Raw genomic sequence first — 22,346 nt, 5'->3', positions numbered from 1 at the left:
CACAGATGCAAACGGAAGTTGGAGTTGGTGGCTCTCCTCATTTACAAGCCTCCCAGTTCACAGACAGTTAGACCTTGACTCTTAAGGAAGGACATCAGGAGAGTCTTCTCTTGAAAATGTAATCAACCCAAAAGAAAACATTTTTCATTTCCTTCAAATTTATTTATTAAAGAGAAATACATATATAGTTGAATTCCCATTCTGCCTGCCTAAAAGGCAACCAACATTGTGATATTTCTTTGCCATGATTTTATATTACCTACATAATATCCTTTTGTTTTGTTTTGTTTTTGTATTTGTTTTCTCATTTGTTTTTTTATTGAAGTACAACTGCGGTACAATATTATGTAAGTTAGAGGTATATAATACAATGATTCACAATTTTTAAAGGTTATACACCATTTATAGTTATATTATAAAACATTGACAATATTCCCCATGTTGTAAACTACATCCTTATAACTTATTTTATACCCAATAGTTTGTATCTCTTACCCCCCCCATCCCTATATTATCCTTCCCCCCTTCCCTCTCCTCACTGGTAACCACTAGTTTATTCTCTATATCTGTAAGTCTGCTTCTTTTTTGTTATGTTCATTAGTTTGTCGTAGAAATCTCTTAAATATACTCTTAAAAATGCTGACATCAGAGGTTCCCTGATGTCACTCCATATTATTCTCTAGCAAAGCTTAGAACCCGCATGCCTTGCCTAATTTGACTCTGTACTTGCAATCAGCTTTCTAGTCCTCCTTCCTTAATGATGAACAGACAACAAAGGGTTGTAGGACATTTGAGAAAGTTCCCACCATGAAAGCTGGAGACCAAAAACACAGGGAAAAAAAAGCATCTTGAAAGCAACAGAAAGTATTTAGGGTAGAAAAATCCCCCAATAATATTCTCACAGGGTTAAGGATAGATATTACATCTGTGAAACAAAAACAAGATATTTAACATTGAGAGGGAAAAAAATAACTCATAAAATAAAAACATAATAGCATAAATGAAAAAAATCAAAAAAGGAGGGCTTCCCCACTGGCACAGTGGTTGAGAGTCTGCCTGCCGATGCAGGGGACATGGGTTCGTGCCCCAGTCCAGAAAGATCCCACATGCCACGGAGCGGCTGGGTCCGTGAGCCATGGCCTCTGAGCCTGCGCATCCGGAGTCTGTGCTCTGCAATGGAAGAGGCCACAGCAGTGAGAGGCCCACGTACCGAAAAAAAAAAAAAAAAATCATAAAAGGACTAAAAAATAAAGTTAAGAAAATGTCTCAAAAAGCTATACAAGTTGACAAAGAGAGGGACTCATGCAATAGGTACAATATCTGAATAAACTGAATTAAAGAAAGATAATTTTTAAAGCACTTTTTCACAGAAAATTCTCAAGTACATGTTGAGAATAATGAAGAGAGAAAGAATGAGCTAGATGGAGATACAGAGACAGAGAGACTTAAAGAACGAAATAAGAAGGAATAAGAGGAAGAGGAGCAGAAAAGATAGGATTCAAAACTAAAACAAAATCAAAAAGCACCAGACATTAAATACAGGGAAAAGGGGGATAATCCCCAAAGTGACAGTGAAGGCAGTATTCCAGGAGGGAAACTGACCTTCCTGTAGAGAGCCACCTGTCCTGATTAAAGCAGCATTAATTCGTGAGATAGACATGTAAAAGCCTATCACTAGCATTACTTCCAATGCTCTGTTGTTCTTTATCTTTTTTTAAAAAAAAACGTGAAAGAGCTTCTGGATTACTTGTTATAGCAAAACAAGGTAAACCAAGGACCACACGTATGTAGTAAAGAATTTGGTCTTGTCTAAAGAGACATCTGGGGACTTCCCTGGGGGTCCAGTGGTTAAGACTCCAAGCTCCCAGTGCAGGGAGTCCGGGTCAATCCCTGGTCGGGGAACTAGATCCCGCATGCTGCAGCTAAAAAAAAAAAAAAAAAGTATCCTGCATACTGCAAGGAAGATCTTGCACACAGCAATGAAAATCCCACATGCTGTAACTGGCACAGCCAAATAAATAAATACTTTAAAAAAGAGAGAGAGATCTGACCTTTCCCCTGGGTTTTGGGGAGGTAGTATATGTTATACATGATTTAAAAAAAAAAGGCTTTTTTTAGGGCAGGGACTAGCCATACTTGATAGTCTTAGTGTAGAAGATGACCATGGCACAACAACCAACCATATGATTAGGAGGGGACTGGGATTTGGGGTGCAAGTATCACTTGCCCTGGACAGTGAGTCAAATCATTTGGAAACCAATCAATCATGCCTATGGAATGAAGCCCCAATAACAACTCTGGACATTTGGGCTCAGGTGACTTTTCCTGGTTGGCAATATTTCATGATATTGGCATATCACAGGTCAAAGCTAGGAGGGTATCATGTCCTAACTGCAGGAGGAGAGAACAACAGAAGCTCTGCTCTTGGAACTCTCCCAGATTCTGCCCTATATGTCTCTTGTTTGGCTGATTCTCATCTGTATCTTTTCCTTGTAATAAACCATAACCATGAGTATAATAGCTTTTAGTGATAATAACTGAGCTTGAGGGTGATTTTGGAAATCCCCCAAACTTGCAGTTCCTGTCAGAAGTGAGAGAAGTCTTGGGGACTGTGCCCTCAAAACTGAGACTTTGGCTAGCTCTGGGCACATGAGATCCAGAAAACAGGAAATGTCTCTGAGGGGAAAGACAGGAATAGCCTAGATAAACATGGAAGGAAAGTACCAAAGTGACAGCTGCTTTGAAGGCCAAGAGTGCCCAGCACAGGGAGTAGGAAAATGAAGGCGTCCATGGAGGATGCCTCCAAGGGAAAATAAACTGATGGAAGCAAAGTTGTGAAAATTGTGTAGAGAGGTTATTGGAATCTGTGAAAAGTGGGCAATAAAGAGAAATCAAGCCAATGAAATCATAAGACAAAAAACAGACACAAAACAAAAAATCTCCATGAAAAATGAGTAAGAGAAAAATGTAATCACAGTGCATCCCAGTGCTCAATTGTCCTTCAGAGTCAAATAAAACCCTGAATAATGATTGAATTTGAAACCTTAGTTTATTAAGAAGAGAAGAAAGGGAAGCCAATGGAATGAAGGTGTTAAAGAGTGAAAATCTCATATACCATGACAGAAGGATGGATAATACCTCCAACTCATGAAGCCTACAAGAACTATTTATATATATTATGTAGAAACATGGGATGTGTAAATGCTGGACAAAATAGCTGTAATAGTTGAAGAAGAAATGCTGGGTAGCAGAGAGAAGTGGTATTGATATGTTATGTTTTTATTTAGTGCTAACTTCTAAAACTATATGTGTGTATTTCTTTGATAAAGAAAAGCAATAGTTTAAAAAATACAGGATACTTCCAGGAAGAGATTATGAAGAAAGAAATTAAACCAAGATGTAATAATTAGAAACTTGGATTAATTTATATGATTTAAATACGAAGAAGCTTAATGTGTTTTGTTGTCAGGAAACTTAAATTGAAAATCCATAAGGAAGGCTGGGATGAATAAAAATTAGAATGCTGTAATGGTTGTGAGCTTCAGTTTTGGAATTTTAAAGGCAATTACCAGCTCTCTAACACAGGTTCTTTAAGGTTTCTGCTCACTTATTTACTCATTCCAAAACTGAACTAATCTGAGCTTATAAGATTGCTGAAAACAATGACTATTAAAATATGTGCAAAAGAAAACTTTGATTACATTAGGTATGTGTACAAGATATGCCATTTTACACCTCCCTTTCGGAACTGAGATTTCTTGGTTATGTCTTACAGATATCTTGGCGTTCCAAGCATTCAAATCCGATCAGTCTACAAATATAAATTGAGTTCTGACCATGTGTCAGGAGTTGGGAAAGGCTCTGAATGTATCCAGAGCCTCGACCCCATATGAAAAGACCCTGCCTTCCTGGTGCTTGCAATCTAGAAGGAGAGAGAAACACTAAACAAATGAACAAATAGTTAAAATTGGTAGTAAATGCCAAGAAAGAAAAGTGCAGGGTGCTATGGAAGGGTAAAATTGGGTGGACATATTTTTCATTGTGGATCCAAAGAAAGCCTCTCTGAGTAATGACGTATGAGGCATGGATAATGCTTCATTAGGAAAAGTGTGAGGAAAGGAATATTCAAGATGCTGAGAGCAGCTTGGGGAAATGTCCTGACACACAGAGTTGGACATGATTGAGGACTGGAAGAGAACTAGTTGGACAAGATCTAAGTGAGAAGGAGAGTTCCCCACCACGTGGCTGAAATGAGGAGGAACGCGAGAAGCACACATGAGGTGAAGATGTTGATATTCATGTGACCTTGGTGGTGAGGACTCTGCCTTACAAAGCATATAGCTGAGTGGGTGAATGACTATGAGTTGGAAAGATAGAGCCAGGCTCAAAGGTTTCACATCAGCTTTAGAATCAATTCTCAGATCTTCAGGAAGGTTGGTAAGGACCTTGGAGGATCTGGGCTTCTGAGATGCAGATGAGACTCCTCTGGTGTTACCCTCTCTCCAGCTCACATCAATCACTCAGGGGTTACTGCAAATATGTACATAGTTGGAGCCCTCCCTTGCCTGGAATGTTCTTCTTCTTCCCCCTTCAGTAACTCCCATCTAGCCCTTAAGGCAAGGTTTAAAGGCTTCTTCCTCAGAGCACACTTTCCTAAGCTCCTACCTGAAAGCAAGTTCCACTTTTCAAATCTATCACATCCTTCGGCTTCCCTTCATGGAACCTGCCTTCTGTCTCTGTGCCTCAATGTGCTCTTCTGAAAAATGAGTGGAGTAATATTAGTGACCACCTCAGGGTGTCATGGTGACTCAAATATAAACCACAAAAGATAGTGCCTGGCCTATGGTAAAGGCTCAGTAATGTTAGCTATCATTTGATAGAAGGTAGGCACAAAAGAATATATATTGTATTTATATTGTCTCAAAGCATGCAAAACTAATCCTTGCTGTTGAAAGGCAAGATAGTTGTGACATTGGGGCAGGGGGTGTAGCCGAGAGGGACCACAGAGGTTCTGATGGAGTTCTGTTTCTTGTCTGGGTGGTTGATTACATGACAGTGTTCATTTTGTGATAATTCATCTTTGAGCTCAAAACTTAGGATTTGTACTTTTGCACTTTAATAAGAGTAGTACTGGGCTTCCCTGGTAGCACAGTGGTTGAGAATCTGCCTGCCAATGCAGGGGACATGGGTTCGAGCCCTGGTCTGGAAAGATCCCACAGGCCGCGGAGCAACTGTGCCCCGTGAGCCACAACTACTGAGCCCGTGCGTCTGGAGCCTGTGCTCCACAACAAGAGAGGCTGCGACAGGGAGAGGCCTGCGCACCGCGATGAAGAGTGGCCCCCGCTTGCCGCAACTAGAGAAATCCCTCACACAGAAACGAAGACCCAACACAGCCAAATATAAAAATAAATAAATTAGGCTTTCCCTGGTGGCGCAGTGGTTGAGAGTTGGCCTGCTGATGCAGGGGACACGGGTTCTTGCCCCGGTCCGGGAAGATCCCACATGCCGTGGAGTGGCTGGGCCCGTGCACCATGGCTGCTGAGCCTGCGCGTCCGGAGCCTGTGCTCCGCAACGGGAGAGGCCACAGCAGTGAGAGGCCCGGGTACCGCAAAAAATAAATAAATAAATAAATAAATAAATAAATAAATAAATAAATAATTTTTCTTTAAAAAGGGGTAGTACTTACCTCCCAAGGTGGCTATCAGTATTGACTCCATTAACACATGTAACAGCACTAAGAAGAGTGTCTTAGAAGGAATATATAATAAAACACAAAACAAGTACTCATTATTTTAAGGAAAATCTTACTTATAACCAAAAGAGAACAGAGATGAGTTGTGAGCCCTTCCTTTATAAAAATGACTTTTGGTCGAAGGAGAAATGGAGAACACTAGTCCCCATTGGCTTTTAGACAGCAGGCCAACCATTCATGTTACGGTTGGGCCTCAGGAGGTGATGGGACTTGGCTATGAGCAGTGAGCCATGGTTAGTGATCAGACCGGGGTTGGGACCCATGTCTCCTGACATCCTGACTGCCCAGCCTGGATCTTTTCTTCTTTACTTTCCTTACTTATACAGTAAGTCCCCTACATACAAAACCTTCACGTTGCGAACTTTCAAAGATGTGAACGTGCATCTGGTAACAGCAAGGAACCAGAACCTGTGCCATCAACGTCAGGTGTGAGTGAAACTGCAGCCTGCCCTCTGTCTCCTATTACTGATGATCCTTCAGCTCTACCATCTCCCACCTCCTGTCCCTCCTCCAGTCAGTACGCCTTCTTTCCTGTTCACTCGATGCCAGCCCCTGTTTGCCAGCTGTTATGCTGTACTGCTGTACTTTTCAAGGTACTGTACTGTAAGATTAAAAATGTTTTCTTTATTTTTTGTTTGTTTTTATGTATTATTTGTGTGAAAAGTATTATAAACCTATTACAGTACAGTACTATATAGCCGATTGTGTCAGTTGGGTACTTAGGCTAACTTTGTTGGACTTATGAACAAATTGGACTTATGAACGTGCTCTCAGAATGGAACTCGTTCATATGTGGGGGACTTAATGTATATGGAGGTAGCTAAATACCAACTTGGTTCAGACCTTCCACATGATGGATTTTTTTTTACACTCTCAGATTGTAATAATAAGATATAAAGATTTGAATAAATAAGACATTTTCTTCTTTCAAAGATTTTACTACAGTTGTTTTCCACAGTGCTTTCACAAATGGACTAGTGTTAGTATGAAAATTATAGTAAAATTGTTAAGGTGTGTGTGATGGTAGCCATGGTGCTGAAAATTCAAATGTTAGGAGAAACCTCTACTGCATATAGCATTTTGCTGACATTTGACATGTACGATTATACTCGAGATTTTCTAGATACAGGGCACTATATTAATGTCCTGAGTATAACACTAAATATAAACTGATCTATGTAGGAGCTCTGAAAGAAATCAAAAAAGAAATCTGGTTCATTATTCATTTCAGTCCTACAAATGTGTGCTTATGAATTGTCGATTGTATAGATTATGACTTCATTCATTCATTCGATGAGCATTTATCAAGTTTCCCCTAATTGCCAGGCATACTACTAAATGCTGAGGTTTCCTGTAATCAGAGCAGCCTGCCATCATTGAGTTTCTAATAAGGTAAACAGACATTTAGAGAGTTGATAATGAGCATGAGGGAACTGAGCAGGGCTCTATGAGGGAAATTAATGTAACAAATTTAGATCAGACAGACAGAATGGATCAAAAGAGGCAATGGGGGAGAGGAACAATTAAGAATCTATTGTAATAGACTAGATAGAAGATCACGGTGATTTGGGTAAGTGTAGTGGTTCTCATCTAGGGGTGATTTCTACTTCAGAGGACATTTGACAATGTCTGCAGACATTTTTTGGTTGTTACAGCTTGGGAGGAGGGTACCACTGACATCTAGTGGATAGAGTCCAGGGAAGTTGCTGAACATCCTATAAGGCACAAGACAGCCTCCACAACAAATAATTTTCTGGCCCCAAATGTCAAAAGTTTTGAGGCTGAGAAACCCCAGGCTAGTATGACAGCAGCGGAGCTGCAGAGAAACAAATTAAAGAAATGTCTGGGGCATGAAACCAATAGTGTATGAAAACAGACTGGATGTAGTAGGAAAAGTAAGGATGACGTCCTGAGTTATTCATTTTAATAACTGGATGGAAGGTGGTACATGTACCGAAATGATAAACTTTGGAAGGGAACTTGGGACGGAGCAATAATATGGCACCGAATTAGGAGATTGACGTGCTTAGTCAGTAGGAAACAGTAACTACAATTGGTTATGTGAATCTGGAGTTCAGAGGCAAGTCTGAATAAAAGAGAAAATTTGGGATCCTTGCTTAAAGATATTCAGTGTCTTAGAAGAAACACATGACATCACCTAAGGAAAAAAGTATAGATAAAGAAGTTGTCAAGAAGTGAGGATTTTGATCCCAAATCAGCTGTACATTCTTAGGAAGCTCTAAAAGCCACTTGATCTTTTGCTTTCAGTACCCTGGGTAACATTATAAGTAAACTCAAGTATACTCACCACTTGGAAAACACGTTTATAACATTTGGGTTCCTTAGTTTATTCTAAGCCATTTTTATTTATGACTAGTTATATTATTAAAATTAAGTAATTTTAAATGGATTGCTATCTAAGTAATGTCACCAGCTCTCACAAGATGCACAATGAGGCACGCTACCATATTGCTTCATTATTAACCACGGTGTATCAATTTAAGCTTAAGATTTGGGAAATGGGGAAAAGACCACATGCATTCAATTGGAAATTTTTATTCTTAAGAGAGCACTATGAAAATGTGAATCAAGAGTGACTAACAGTCATTTGGAGCAAAAATATAACTAGATGCATATATACACAAGATACAGTGCTTCTAAAAAGCACAAAACAAATTAACAGCAGGTGCTGATCTCTCATGAGTAACTTACACTGTGAGCCTGTGTACATGAGCAGTGGAGGAAAGCATTTTAACAAGGAAATAAATTTCAGTTTTAAGCTTTACAGATTTTACAGATGATACAGAAAAGTAACTTAAGTGTGCACGTGTTGTTTAAGAAGCCTATTTTAGGAAATGCAATCTTTCTCATATTTCTGCCAACCAAAAAGAACTTACGACCAAGGTTAATGCAGGCAAAAGTACTAAAATTCCCTTCAATAGTATTGGACCAAATTACTATTACTACACTATTAACTGAGTCATTTCCTAACAGACAAAATATTTTAGTCTTTGCCATCTGAGGCATATTTAAACTAGAAATGTATGTGTAGATTAATTTAACCAAAACAGTAAATTACCACAAATGAACTAATATATACTGAGTCATGAAAACCTTGGAAAATACTCTGTATGCAGCAGGTCATATAATCCTCCAATGGTGCTATTGCGTTATTATCATTCTCATTTTACAGATGAAGATATCAAATCCTAGAGAGAGTGTGACAGTCAGTATAGAGTAGGTTTCACTGTAATAACAAACAGATCTCAAAATCTTAATGGATTACAACACAAAATTTGTTTCACTGATTTGTCAACAGTTTGCTGCTGATCTGACAACTATTGAAGCAACTCCTTCCCAAAAGGTGACTCAGGGGTCCAGGCTGCTTCCATCTTTACTGCTAGAACTTGCAGCTTTCAGAATTACTCTGGCAGGAGAAGATAGTGTTGGAGGGAAATGGGAGATCCTTTCACTGCTTTCCTTCTCACCCAGAAATGGCACATACTACTTCTACTCACATTTCATTGGTTAAATACATATTTTTACACCTAACTGAAAAGATAGAAGTTTTAATATGCCCCAGAAGAAGAGAAATGGATATAGGTAAGCATCAGCAATCTCTACTATAGGGAGATAAAGTAATTTAACCAAGGCTACAAATCTAGAATTGGGTAAAACCAGGATTCAAACAATTTGTTCAAAAGCTGACCTAATTCTGGAGTTTGGGATCTCAAGATCTAGACATGCAACATCTATTATCTATTAACCCCATATGTATCAAGAAAAATAGGCCACTGATTATGCTTTACACAAATTTTTGGTTTAAAAAAATCCTCTAACAAGCTTTATATTTATTCTCACTTTAAATAATACTTACTAAGGATTTATAAAGTACCCAATATTTGAATTTTGAAGCATCACTTCCTCATCAAGTTCTTCCCAAATTCCTAAAAAGGTTAAATTTCTCCTTTTCATCATGCCCTAAGTACCATTTTGTAAAACTCATCACATTTCTTTACTACCTATGAGTTTCATTATGGCAGCAACCATATTCCCACTGTGTATCCAGGGTTTGGCCCAATGCCTCCCACAAAGTAGGCACTCAAATATGCATTGAATGAGCCAATGAATGAATGAATGACAGGAGAGTTTGTCTCTTTTCTGAAGCAAGTTATATCATATCATATCATCAGACACTTTCCGGACTTAGAAATGCTCCTCGGCCAAATAAATGAAATTTACTCATTTATAACTTCCAGTCAACATTCTTATTTTTCTTGTTTCTTCTCACTTGCCTAATACTATGACTACATTCTTTTAACACAGAGCTCTTCAAATTTCTGAAGGTAACCTGCATATGCTCCTAATTTATTTTTTGGTTTCATCAATCTATGCATGAGATGCATTCTTAAATCCAGATCAACCCTTCTTATCTGTGGATATGTTCTGTTTTATCAACTATCATACAGAAGTATCCAGAATCAGACACAGTATTTGAAGTATGAACTGACTAGCTTCCAACAGTGAGGCTACAAGCTCTCTTGGGGGATGGATGGTGCATGTTTCCCACTATAGGGTCTTCAGTAAAAAAAAAAAAAAAATATATATATATATATATATATATATATATATATATATATATATATATGGCGTCTGGCACCACATATAAGGGTGAATGAATGAAGGCATCTGAAGTTATATTAGATTTCTTTTGTAATTCTTTCCTATTATCGGTCTATATACCTCTGGACATGTTTTTCAGATGAATTAACTCAGTTTAGGTCAGTTCTCCAAAATCCATACTCAGAGGGAAAAAAAACAAAACAAAACAAAACAAAAACAAAAACTCTATGAATGTTAATGCAGACCTAGCAAACATTTATACAGAACATTCCTCCACAAAGCTCAGAGGAAATTAAGCCAAAATGATCAAATGATGATGATTTCCCCAGGGAAGTGTCCTTGTCCTTCTACAGAGAAATAGTCTCTAAACCTACAGTGCTAAAATAGCCTCTCTTCCAGCGTTCAAATGTGACAGTCAAAAGAAATCAAGAAAAGGAGCAGCGCTGGAAGCTGCCTCTTTCTCAGTTCTGCACGTGTAAATGGAAGCAATTTACAAGAGATTATCTTGGGTCTGAATAGGAAAGAAGGCGCTTTAATCTTAGAGTGCTGAAAGTATCTCATTTTTCTCCTCTTCCTCCTCCTTTTCTTCATCTTTGCCAGAGTTAAAATAAGAGCTCTTCTATTCTCTGAATACTGGCGTCCGAGATGGCGATTTCCCATCAAGTGATGGGAAGAGTCGTAGTTGGCCATCTCTACGAACAGGCGCACGGGGACATTACCAAGGAGGCTCCTCTGCCACTCACAGCCCACAGCAGAGGCTGCCTTTGCTCTGACCAGCAGGTTAAATTTTGTCTTCAGGATGCAATACTCAATAGACTTTCCAGCATCACAACGCAAAGTTGAGGGAGAGGGAGAAGGTGCGTGCGTGTGTGCGTGTCTGAGTGTCTGGATCAATGTATTGGAGCGGGCAGTAAATAAAGGCTGGGGCCAGCGAGGGGAAGAGGAAAGCAAGAATTGAGAAGCAAAAGCGTGGCTCGGATTCTAGTGAACCTGCTGGAGCCCCTCCGGCTTTTGCTCAGAGCCCCTGCACCAACTCACCCAGTACCCCCTCTCCTTCCTCTTCGCCTTCTCTCCCCCTTTCCCCTCCTTGTTTCGTTGCACCCTCCACCTCCACCCCCCCTCCACTCTCTCATCTGACCAGAGGACGAACGAGTGAGGCGTTCCAGCAAATTGGGGCAGCAACTTTCCTCAGCTGGTCTCCCGGCTCTGGGAGCAGCTGCGCGCTGCTTCCCCGCGGTCTGCGGCCCATGGAGGAGGAGGGAGAGCCGCAGCAGTGATGGGCTAGCGGCTGAAACGAGGAGCCAGCCCCGAGCGAGCCTAACGTCGCCAGCCAGCTCCGCGTTCCCACGCCGGTTCCCTCAATCTCTTTCCGGGGGGCTGGCGCGGGCGGAGGGGGTGGGGTGGGGTGAGGCGCGCAGGGTGCAAACGCGGAGCATCCCAGGGAGGATGAAGCGGGGACCCGACCTGAGCGGGCTGCCTCTCGAGGGCGTGCGACAGCGGCTGGGTCTGGGCAGGAATTAAGAAGCTGGGAAGATGGAGCGCCGCACACTCCTCGCGCAGCCCGGGCTCTGGACCAGGGACACCAGCTGGGCGCTTCTCTATTTCCTCTGCTACGTCCTCCCCCAGACGGCTCCGCAAGTACTCAGGATCGGTGAGTGAAACCCGGGGAACGCTCCAGGCTGCCGAGAGGCTCGGGGGATGTGCTCTCTCCCCGCGGCCAGCGCGGGCTCCGCGGATCCCGGGAGAGGCAGTGCGCGTAGGCGCGGGGGCAGGAGCTGGGGGGAGTGGAAGTCAGCTCACCCGGGAGGCTCCGGGAGAGGAGAAGCCTCGTCACAGCTTCTCTCCTGGCGAGTGCCGGGCTTCCCCGCGAGGTACGGTTGGCGGGTTTTTTAATCTGGACTCCAGACACGCGGGCTAGAAAACAAGGGATCGAGGCTCTCCTGCACAGGTACCCTCCTCTGGATGTGGGGTCGCGCGTGGCTACAGCCAGTCACTTTGGGAGCGGAGATGCGCTCTCCCCTTCAACTCGGTGGGCGTCGCGCTGTCCAGATCCGCCGCCCGGGTCCCTGGCAACCGGGGCTCTGGGTACTCGTGGGCATGCCCAGATCTCAGGAGTAGAATTTGGGGACCACGAGGGACGCGAGGACTTCTCTGAGCCTGCTAGCGCCGATCCTCCAAGTTTTCATCCTTCAGTTGGGTTCTTCCACAAGGAGTCTCCAAAGTCTGGAGGATTCCACTAGAGTTGGGCAGAGTCGGGATCTTACTTCTGACTGAGGGTTCCAGGAATAGGGAGGACCGTCAAGTCAGTGCCATAAGCCGGCACCTAAGTTTTCCACTTGCTCCCCAATCTGTCCCGCCAGCCTGCCACTGAGCATGAGCCAGACCCGTCAAGGTAACTCCCTGGAAGACTCTGGACTTCCGTCTCGAGGGGGCCGGTGGTGGGAATAATAGGAGACTGGAAAACTAAATGTAGGAATCCCGGGCAGCCTAAAGCGGGTGAAATGCAACAGGGAGAGGGTGGGAGTTTTGCTAGTCTGTGGATTCAGATACCTAAACGCACGCACCACCAGGGTTTGGTCTCTGGAGGCACCGAACGATTTCTGAGCAGCTTTTTGGGTTGAAAAGCTCTTTTACTACTTTAGTGTTCTCCCTTGCAAACTAAACCCAAGTTCTATTCCTTTAGTCTCAGTTTGTCCTTTTCCCCCAACCCACTGTGCTTCTTAAAGACCTAGTGAGCGAGGAGAGTCACAGGTGAAGTCTTGACACCACACCACACGGGGCTCCCAGCTTCGCCAGTTTCTCACGTTAGGCACCAAGCGTGAAGTCCTCACCTCTGAGGGCTTCTAACTCTAACATTTCCAGGAACTGACAGAAAGTGCACTCCTTAATGACACCCCTAAGTGGCTGAAATTTCTCAATAACTTTATTAGTTCCGACCTGCAATAGAAGAACCTCTTTCCAAAGATTCAGAACGTAGTTCCTGTCACTGGATATGCCCATTAAAAAAAAAAAAAAAGAAGAAGAAAAAAATAGAAGTTTACTACGCTGAAGTGCATTTTCTCTAGGCACGTGGGATCTGATTTTCAAGGAAAGAAAGGTTCTCAAATACTAACTTTTACTGCAGGCATCTTTGTCTAGACTAAAGATAATGATAATGCACACTTTGGTGGTTAATTTAGACTGTTCATTTAAAAGGTCCCAAAGTATTCCTTTTACAAAAAAAAAAAAAATAACTAAAAAATCCTTCACCTTAGATATGTTCTAATCTTAAAATCTTTTTTTCTTTCTTTTTTTCTTTTTTTTTTTTTTTTTTTTTTTTTGGATGCAGTCAACCCTACACACTCTGGTAACAAAATTCCTGTGGACAACATGAAGTAAACAATCAGTGTGTTACAGTTTACAATGTTCATTAACTTAATTTGTGCTTTGCATATATTTTATTTTATTTATTTTTTAACCTCTTTATAGGAGTATAACTGCTTTACAATGGTGTGTTAGTTTCTGCTTTATAACAGAGTGAATCAGCAACGTGTATACATTTATCCCCATATCCCCTCCCTTTTACGTCTCCCTCCCACCCTCCTTATCCCACCCTGCTAGGTGGTCACAAAGAACTGAGCTAATCTCCCTGTGTTATGTGGCTGCTTCCCACTAGGTATCTATTTTACATTTGGTAGTGTATATATATCCATGCCACTCTCTCACTTCGTCCCAGGTTACCCTTCCCTCTCCCCATGTCCACAAGTCCATTCTCTAGGTCTGAGTCTTTATTCCTGTCCTGCTCCTAGGTTTTACAGAACAATTTTTCTTTTTCTTTTCTTTCTTTTTTTTTTTTTTAGATACCATATATATGTGTTAGCTTACGGTATTTGTTTTCCTCTTTCTGACTTACATCACTCTATATGACAGACTCTAAGTTGATCCAACTCACTACAAATGACCCAGTTTCGTTCCCTTTTATGGCTGAGTAATATTCCATTATATATATGTGCCACATCATCTGTATCCATGCATCTGTCGATGGACACTTAGGTTTCTTCCATGTCCTAGCTATTATAAATAGAGCTGCAATGAACATTGTGGCGAGTTTTTTGAATTATTGTTTTCTCAGGTTATATGCCCAGTAGTGAGATTACTGGGTCATATGGTAGCTTTAGTTTTAGATTTTTAAGGAAGCTCCATACTCTTCTCCATAGTGGCTGTATCAATTTACATTCCCCCCAACAGGGCAAGAGGGTTCCCTTTTCTCCTCACCCTCTCCAGCATTTATTGTATGTAGATTTTTTGATGATGGCCATTTTGACAGGTGTGAAGGGATACCACATCGTAGTTTTGATTTGCATTTCTCTAATGATTAGTGATGTTGAGCATCCTTTCATGTGCTTCTTTGCCATCTGTATATCTTCTTTGGAGAAATGTCTATTTAGGTCTTCTGCCCATTTTTGGATTGTGTTTTTTGTTTTTTGATATTGAGCTGCATGAGCTGCTTGTAAATTTTGGAGATTAATCATTTGTCTGTTACTTCATTTGCAAATATTTTCTCCCATTATGATGGATGACTTTTCGTCTGTTTACGATTTCCTTTGCAGTGTAAAAGCTTTTAATTTTCATTAGGTCCCATTTGTTTATTTTTGTTTTTATTTCCATTTCTCTAAGAGGTGGGTCAAAAAGGATCTTGCTCTGATTCATGTCATAGAGTGTTCTGCCTATATTTTCCTCTAAGAGATTTCTACTGTCTGGCCTTACATTTACGTCTTTAATCCATTTTGCATTTATTTTGTGTATGGTGTTAGGGAGTGTCTTAATTTCATTCTTTTACATGTAGCTGTCCAGTTTTCCCAACACCACTTATTGAAGAAGCTGTCTTTTCTCCATTGTATATTCTTGCCTTCTTTATCAAAATAAGTTGACCATATGTGCATGGGTTTATCTCTGGGCTTTCTATCCTGTTCCATTGATCTATATTTCTGCTTTTGTGTCAGTACCATACTGTCTTGATTACTGTAGCTTTGTAGTATAGTCTGAAATCCAGGAGCCTTATTCCTCCAGCTCCGTATTTCTTTCTCAATATTCCTTTGGTTATTTGGGGTCTTTTCCATTTCCATACAAATTGTGAAATTTTTGGATCTAGTTCTGTGAAAAATGCCATTGGTGGTTTGATATGGATTGCAATGAATCGGTAGGTTGCCTTGGGTAGTAGAGTCATTTTCACAATGTTGATTCTTCAAATCCAAGAACATGGTATATCTCTCCAACTGTTTGTATCATCTTTAATTTCTTTCATCAGTGTCTGATAGTTTTCTGCATACAGGTTTTTTCTCTCCTTAGGTAGGCTTATTCCTACGTATTTTATTATTTTTGTTACAATGGTAAATGGGAGTGTTTCCTTAATTTCTCTTTCAGATTTATCATCATTAGTATATAGGAATGCAAGAGATTTCTGTGCATTAATTTTGTATCCTGCTACTTTACCAAATTCTTGATTAGCTCTAGTAGTTTTCTAGTAGCATCTTTAGGATTCTCTAAGTATAATATCATGTCAGCTGCAAAGAGTGACAGCTTTACTTCTTCCTTTCCTATTGGATTCATTTTATGTCTTTTTCTTCTCTGATTGCTGTGGCTAAAATTTCCAAAACTAGGTTGAATAATAGTGGTGAGAGTGGACAACCTTGTCTTGTTCCTGATCTTAGAGGAAATGGTTTCAGTTTTTTACCATTGAGAATGATGTTGGCTGTGGGTTTGTCATATATGGTTTTTATCATGTTGAGGTAAGTTCCCTCTATGCCTGCTTTCTGGAGGGCTTTTATCCTAAATGGGTGATGAATTTTGTTGAAAGCTTTTTTTTGCATCTATTGAGATGATCATACGTTTCTTCTCCTTCAGTTTGTTAATATGGTTTATCACATTGATTGATTTGGGTATATTCAAGATTACTTGCATTCCTTGGATAAATGATATTTGATCATTGTGTATGATCCATTTAATGTGCTGTTGGATTCTGTTTGCTAGTATTTTGTCGAGGATTTTGCATCCATATTCATCAGTGATATTGACCTGTAATTTTCTTTCTTTGTGACATCTTTGTCTGGTTTTGGTATCAGAGTGATGGTGGCCTCATACAAAGAGTTTGGGAGTGTTTCTACCTCTGCTATATTTTGGAAGAGTTTTAGAAGGATAGGTGTTATCTCTTCTCTAAATTTTTGAAAGAATTTGCCTGTGAAACCCTCTGGTCCTGGGCTTTTGTTTGTTGGAAGATTTTTAATCACAGTCTCAATTTCAGTGCTTGTGATTGGTGTGTTTATATTTTCTATTTCTTCCTGGTTCAGTCTCAGAAGTTTGTGCTTTTCTAAGAATTTGTCCATTCCTTCCAGGTTGTCCATTTTTTGGCATATAGTTGCCTGTAGTAATCTCTCATGATCCTTTGTATTTCTGCAGTGTCAGTTGTTACTTCTCCTTTTTTCATTTCTAATTCTATTGATTTGAATCTTCTCCCTTTTTTTCTTTATGAGTCTGGCTAGTGGTTTTTCAATTTTGTTTATCTTCTCAAAGAACTAGCTTTTAGTTTAATTGATCTTTGCTCTTGTTTCCTTCATTTCTTTTTCATTTATTTCTGATCTGATCTTTATGATTACTTTCCTTCTGCTAACTTTGTTTTGTTGTTGTTGTTGTTCTTCTTTCTCTAATTGCTTTAGGTGTAAGTTTAGGTTATTTATTTCAGATGTTTCTTGTTTCATAAGGTAGGACTGTATTGCTATAAACTTCCTTCATAGAACTGCTTGTGCTGCATCCCATAAGTTTTGGTTTGTCATGTTTTCATTGTCATTTGTTTCTAGGTAATTTTTCATTTCCTCTTTGATTTCTTCAGTGATCTCTTGGTTATTAAGTAGTGTATTGTTTAACCTCCGTGTGTTTTTATTTTTTACAGATTTTTTCGTGTAATTGGTATCTAGTCTCATAGCATGTGTTCAGAAAAGATACTTGATACAATTTCAATTTTCTTAAATTTACCAAGGCTTGATTTGTGACCCAAGATATGATCTATCCTGGAGAATATTCCATGAGTACTTGAAAAGAAGGTGTATTCTGTTGTTTTGGGATGGTATGTGTTATAAATATCAAGTAAATCCATCTTGTTTAATGTATCATTTAAAGCTTGTGTTTCCTTATTTATTTTCATTTTGGATAATCTGTCCATTGGTGAAAGTGGTGTGTTAAAGTCCCATACTATGATTATGTTACTGTTGATTTGCCGTTTTATGGCTGTTAACATTTGCCTTAAGTATTGAGGTGCTCTTATGTTGGGTACATAACTATTTACAGTTGTTATATTTTCTTCCTGGCTTGATCCCTTGATCATTATGTAGTGTCCTTCTTCTTGTCTTGTAATAGTCTTCATTTTAAAGTCTATTTTGTCTGATATGAGAATTGCTACTGCAGCTTTCTTCTTATTTGCATTTGTAATTAATATCTTTTTCCATCCCCTCACTTTCAGTCTGTATGTGTCCCTAGGAAGTGGGTCTCTTGTGGACAGCATATATATGGGTCTGTTTTTGTATCCATTCAGCCAGTCTATGTCTTTTGGTTAGAGAATTTAATACATTTATATTTAAGGTAGTTATCAATATGTAGGTTCCTATTACCATTGTCTTCATTGATTTGGGTTTGTTATTGTAAGTCTTTTCCTTCTCTTGTGTTTCCTGCCTAGAGAAGTTCCTTTCACATTTGTTGTAAAGCTGGTTTGGTGGTGCTGAATTCTCTTAACTTTTGCTTGTCTGTAAAGGTTTTAATTTCTCTGTTGAATCTGAATGAGATCCTTGCTGGGTAGAGTAATCTTGACTGTAGGTTTTTCCTTTTCATCACTTTAAATATGTCCTGCCACTCCAGTCTGCCTTGCAGGGTTTCTGCTGAACGATCAGCTGCTAACCTTATGGATATCCCCTTTTATGTTATTTGTTATTTTTCCCTTGCTGCTTTTAATATTTTTTCTTTGTATTTAATTTTTGATAGTTTGATTAATATGTGGTCTTGGCATGTTTCTCCTTGGATTTATCCTGTATGGGACTCTCTGTGTTTCCTGCGCTTGTTTGACTGTTTCCTTTCTCATGATAGGGAAGTTTTCACCTATAATCTCTTCAAATATTTTCTCAGTCCCTTTCTTTCTCTCTTCCTCTTCTGGGACACCCATAATTCGAATGTTGGTGTGTTTAATGTTGTCCCAGATGTCTCTGAGACCATCCTCCATTCTTTTCATTCTTTTTTCTTTATTCTGCTCTGTGGTCATTATTTCCACTATTTTATCTTCCAGGTTACTTATCCGTTCCTCTCCCTCAGTTATTCTGCTTTTGATTCCTTCTAGATAATTTTTAATTTCATTTATTGTGTTGTTCATCATTGTTTATTTGCTCTTTAGTTCTTCTAAGTCCTTGTTAAACGTTTCTTGTATTTTCTCCATTCTATTTCCAAGATTTTGTGTCATCTTTACTATCATTACTCTGAATTCTTTTTCAGGTAAACTGCCTATTTCCTCTTCATTTGTTTGGTCTGGTGGGTTTTTACCTTGTTCCTTCATCTGCTGTGTTTCTCTGTCTTCTCATTTTGCTTAACTTACTGTGTTTGGCGTCTCCCCTTCACAGGCTGCAGCTTCCTAGCTCCTGCTATTTTTGGTGTCTGCCCCTAGTGTGTAAGGTGGGTTCAGTGGATTGTGTAGGCTTCTGGTGGAGGGGACTGGTACCTGGGTTCTAGTGGATGAGGCTGGATCTTTTCTTTCTGGTGGGCAGGACTGCATCCGGTGGTGTGTTTTGGGGTGTCTGTGACCTTATTATGATTTTAGGCAGCCTCTCTGCTAATGGGTAGGGTTGTATTCCTGTCCTGCTAATTGTTTGGCACAGGGTGTCCAGCACTGTAGATGGCTGGTTGTTGAGTGGAGCTGGGTCTTAGAATTGATATGGAGATCCGTGGGAGAGCTTTTGCTATTTGATGTTATGTGGAGCCAGGAGGTCTCTGGTGAACCAATGTCCTGAACTCAGCTCTCCCACCTCAGAGGCACAGGCCTGACACTGGCCAGGGCAACAAGGCCTGTCAGCCACATGACTCAGAAGAAAAGGGAGGGAAAAAAAAGAAAGAAAAAGAAATAATGAAAAAATATGAATTTATTAAAATAAAAAAAGTTATTAAAAATAAAAGAATTAAAAAGTCCTTAGAAAAAGAAAGAAGGAAAAGAGCGAACAAACCAAAAAACAAATCCACCAATGATAACAAGTGCTAAAAACTCTACTAAAAAAAAACAAACAAAAAAAACCTGGACAGAAGGATCCCTAAGACAAATGGTAAAAGCAAAGCTATACAGACAAAAACTCCCAAAGAAGCATACACATACACATTCACAAAAAGAGAAAAAGTAAAAAATCTATCTATCTATATATCTATATCTATGTATCTATATCTATCTATCTATCTATCTAGCTATATATATATATAAAGGAAGAGAGCAACCAAATCAGTAAACAAATCTACCAATGATAATAAATTCTAAATACTAAACTAAGATAAACATAAAACCAGAAACAAATTAGATGCAGGAAGCAAACCCCAAGTCTACAGTTGCTCCCAAAGTCCACTGCCTTCATTTTGGGGTGATTCGTTGTCTATTCAAGTATTCCACAGATGCATGGTACATCAAATTGATTGTGGAGATTTAATCCACTGCTCCTGAGGCTGCTGGGAGAAATTTCCCTTTCTCTTCTTTGTTCACTCAGCTCCTGGGGTTCAGCTTTGGATTTTTCCCTGCCTCTGTGTGTAGGTCACCTGAGGGCATCTGTTCTTTGCTCAGACGGGATGGGGTTAAAGTAGCAGCTGACTAGGTGGCTCTGGCTAACTCAGGCTGTGGGGAGGGAGGGGTACAGATGCGGGGCGAGCCTGTGGTGGCAGAGGCCGGCGTGACATTGCATGAGCCTGAGGTGCACCATGGGTTCTCCTGGGGAAGTTGTTCCTGGATCACGGGACCCTGGTGGTGGTGGGCTACACAGGCTCCCAGGAGGGGAGGTGTGGAGCCTGTGCTCGCACTCAGGCTTCTTGGTGGTGGCAGCAGCAGCCTTACTGTCTCATGCCCATCTCTGGGGTCCACACTGATAGCCGCGGCTCATGCCCATCTCTGGAGCTCGTTTAGGCAGTGCTCTGAATCATCTCTCTTTGCATACCCCGAAACAATGGTCTCTTACCTCTTTGGCAGTTGCAGACCTTTTCCTGGCCTCCCTCCTGGGTAGCCGTGGCACACTAACCCTGTGCAGGCTGTGTTCATGCTGCCAACCCCAGTCCTCTCCCTGCGCTCCCACTGAAGCCCAAGCCTCAGCTCCCAGCCCCCGCCCACCCCGGCGGGTGAGCAGACAAGCCTCTCCGGCTGGTGAGTGCTGGTCAGCACTGATCCTCAGTGCAGGAATCTCTCCGCTTTGCCCTCTATACCCCTGTGGCTGCGCTCTCCTCCTCACCTCCAAAGCTTTCCCCCTCCACTACCCGCAGTCTCCGCCCACGAAGGGGCTTCCTAGTGTGTGGAACCTTTCCTCCTTCACAGTTCCCTCCCACTGGTGCAGGTCTTGCCCCTATTCTTTTGTCTCTGTTTTTTCTTTTTTCTTTTGCCCTACCCAGGTATGTGGGGAGTTTCTTGCCTTTTGGAAAGTCTGAGGTCTTCTGCCAGCGTTCAGTAGGTGTTCTGTAGGAGTTGTTCCACACGTAGATATATTTCTGGTGTATTTGTGGGGAGGAAGGTGATCTCCACGTCTAACTCCTCTGCCATCTTGGAGTTCTCTCTATATTTTTTATATTTAAAAAAAGACACATCTATACATACTCGAGCAAGGTATGCCAGCCAACAGCCCTCTTTTTTGTACAATAAATTTTAGATAGCATTTTCCTCCCCTACATTACCCAAATCTAAAAGAGTTCTGGGAGAGGGTGACAAAGGATGTTTTAAGACATATCTACGCACAGATCTGAGTACATATCTGAGCTCCATGCAATGGAGCTCATCCATTTAAAAGTAGTTTTCAAAATGAAAACAACCCAGCATGATTCACTGACCTTAAAATATATGCTACACTATAATGAGATTTCCTTTTTCTAAATGGGAGCCAAACTGCATAAAGTAAAATTGCAAGGCCTGGTGCTGTTTATGTGCAGTACAAACATCTTACTCCTTCTGGCTCTTAGTGACCTGTGCTTGGCATGAACACCACCCTGTATATACCTAAGGACTGTGCTTACTTTTATTTTATTTTATGTTATTTTTAAACATATTCATTGGAGTAAAATTGCTTTACAATTGTGTGTTAGTTTCTGCTGTGTAACAAAGTGAATCACCTATACATTTACATATATCCCCATATCTCTTTCCTCTTTTATTTATTTATTTATTTTTTTGCGGTATGTAGGCCTCTCACTATTGTGGCCTCTCCCTTTGCAGAGCACAGGCTTTCTGCAATGAGCACAGGCTCAATGGCCATGGCCCACGGGACCAGCCGCTCCGTGGCATGTGGGATCTTCCCGGACCGGGGCACGAACCCACGTCCCCTGCACCGGCAGGCAGACCTTCAACCACTGCACTACCAGGGAAGCCCTCTCTTCCTTCTTGCATCTCCCTCCCAACCTCCATATCCCACCCTTCTAGGTGGTCACAAAGCACTGATCTGATCTCCCTGTGCTATGCGGCTGCTTCCCACTAGCTATCTATTTTACATTAGGTAGTGTATATATGTCCATGTCACTCTCTCATTTTGTCTCAGCTTACCCTTCCCCCTCCCTGTGTCCTCATGTCCGTTCTCTTTCAGCACCATGGAAACCAGGTTTAGCTCAGAGGAAACGTGCCTCTCTAAAGTGAGTTTCTTATATCAGTCAAGTCTAACATTGAATACAAAATATCAAAGGAGTTGGGGACTGAGCAAGTGTGTGTGTGTGTGTGTGTGTGTGTGTGTGCGTTGAG

The 22,346-nt window shown here is 40.8% G+C and overlaps 1 protein-coding gene across 12 annotated transcripts in view; it reads left to right on the top strand.

The window, feature by feature from the left end:
- Window positions 1-11,908: 11,908 nt before the first annotated feature.
- The window catches only part of GRIK1 (glutamate ionotropic receptor kainate type subunit 1), a gene marked incomplete at both ends in the record, with an annotated part of 430,298 nt that continues 419,860 nt past the window's right edge, over window positions 11,909-22,346 (top strand). For all 12 annotated transcript variants that reach the window (XM_079704341.1, XM_079704351.1, XM_079704347.1 and 9 more), the window contains one exon: window positions 11,909-12,026. In XM_079704341.1, coding sequence (XP_079560467.1) covers window positions 11,909-12,026 — 118 coding nt within the window. The remainder of the gene's footprint in view (window positions 12,027-22,346) is intronic.

Source organism: Hyperoodon ampullatus (assembly GCF_949752795.1).
Source record: "Hyperoodon ampullatus genome assembly, chromosome: 5".
Taxonomy (NCBI): domain Eukaryota; kingdom Metazoa; phylum Chordata; class Mammalia; order Artiodactyla; family Ziphiidae; genus Hyperoodon; species Hyperoodon ampullatus.
This window is presented reverse-complemented; position numbering and strand designations above follow the sequence as displayed.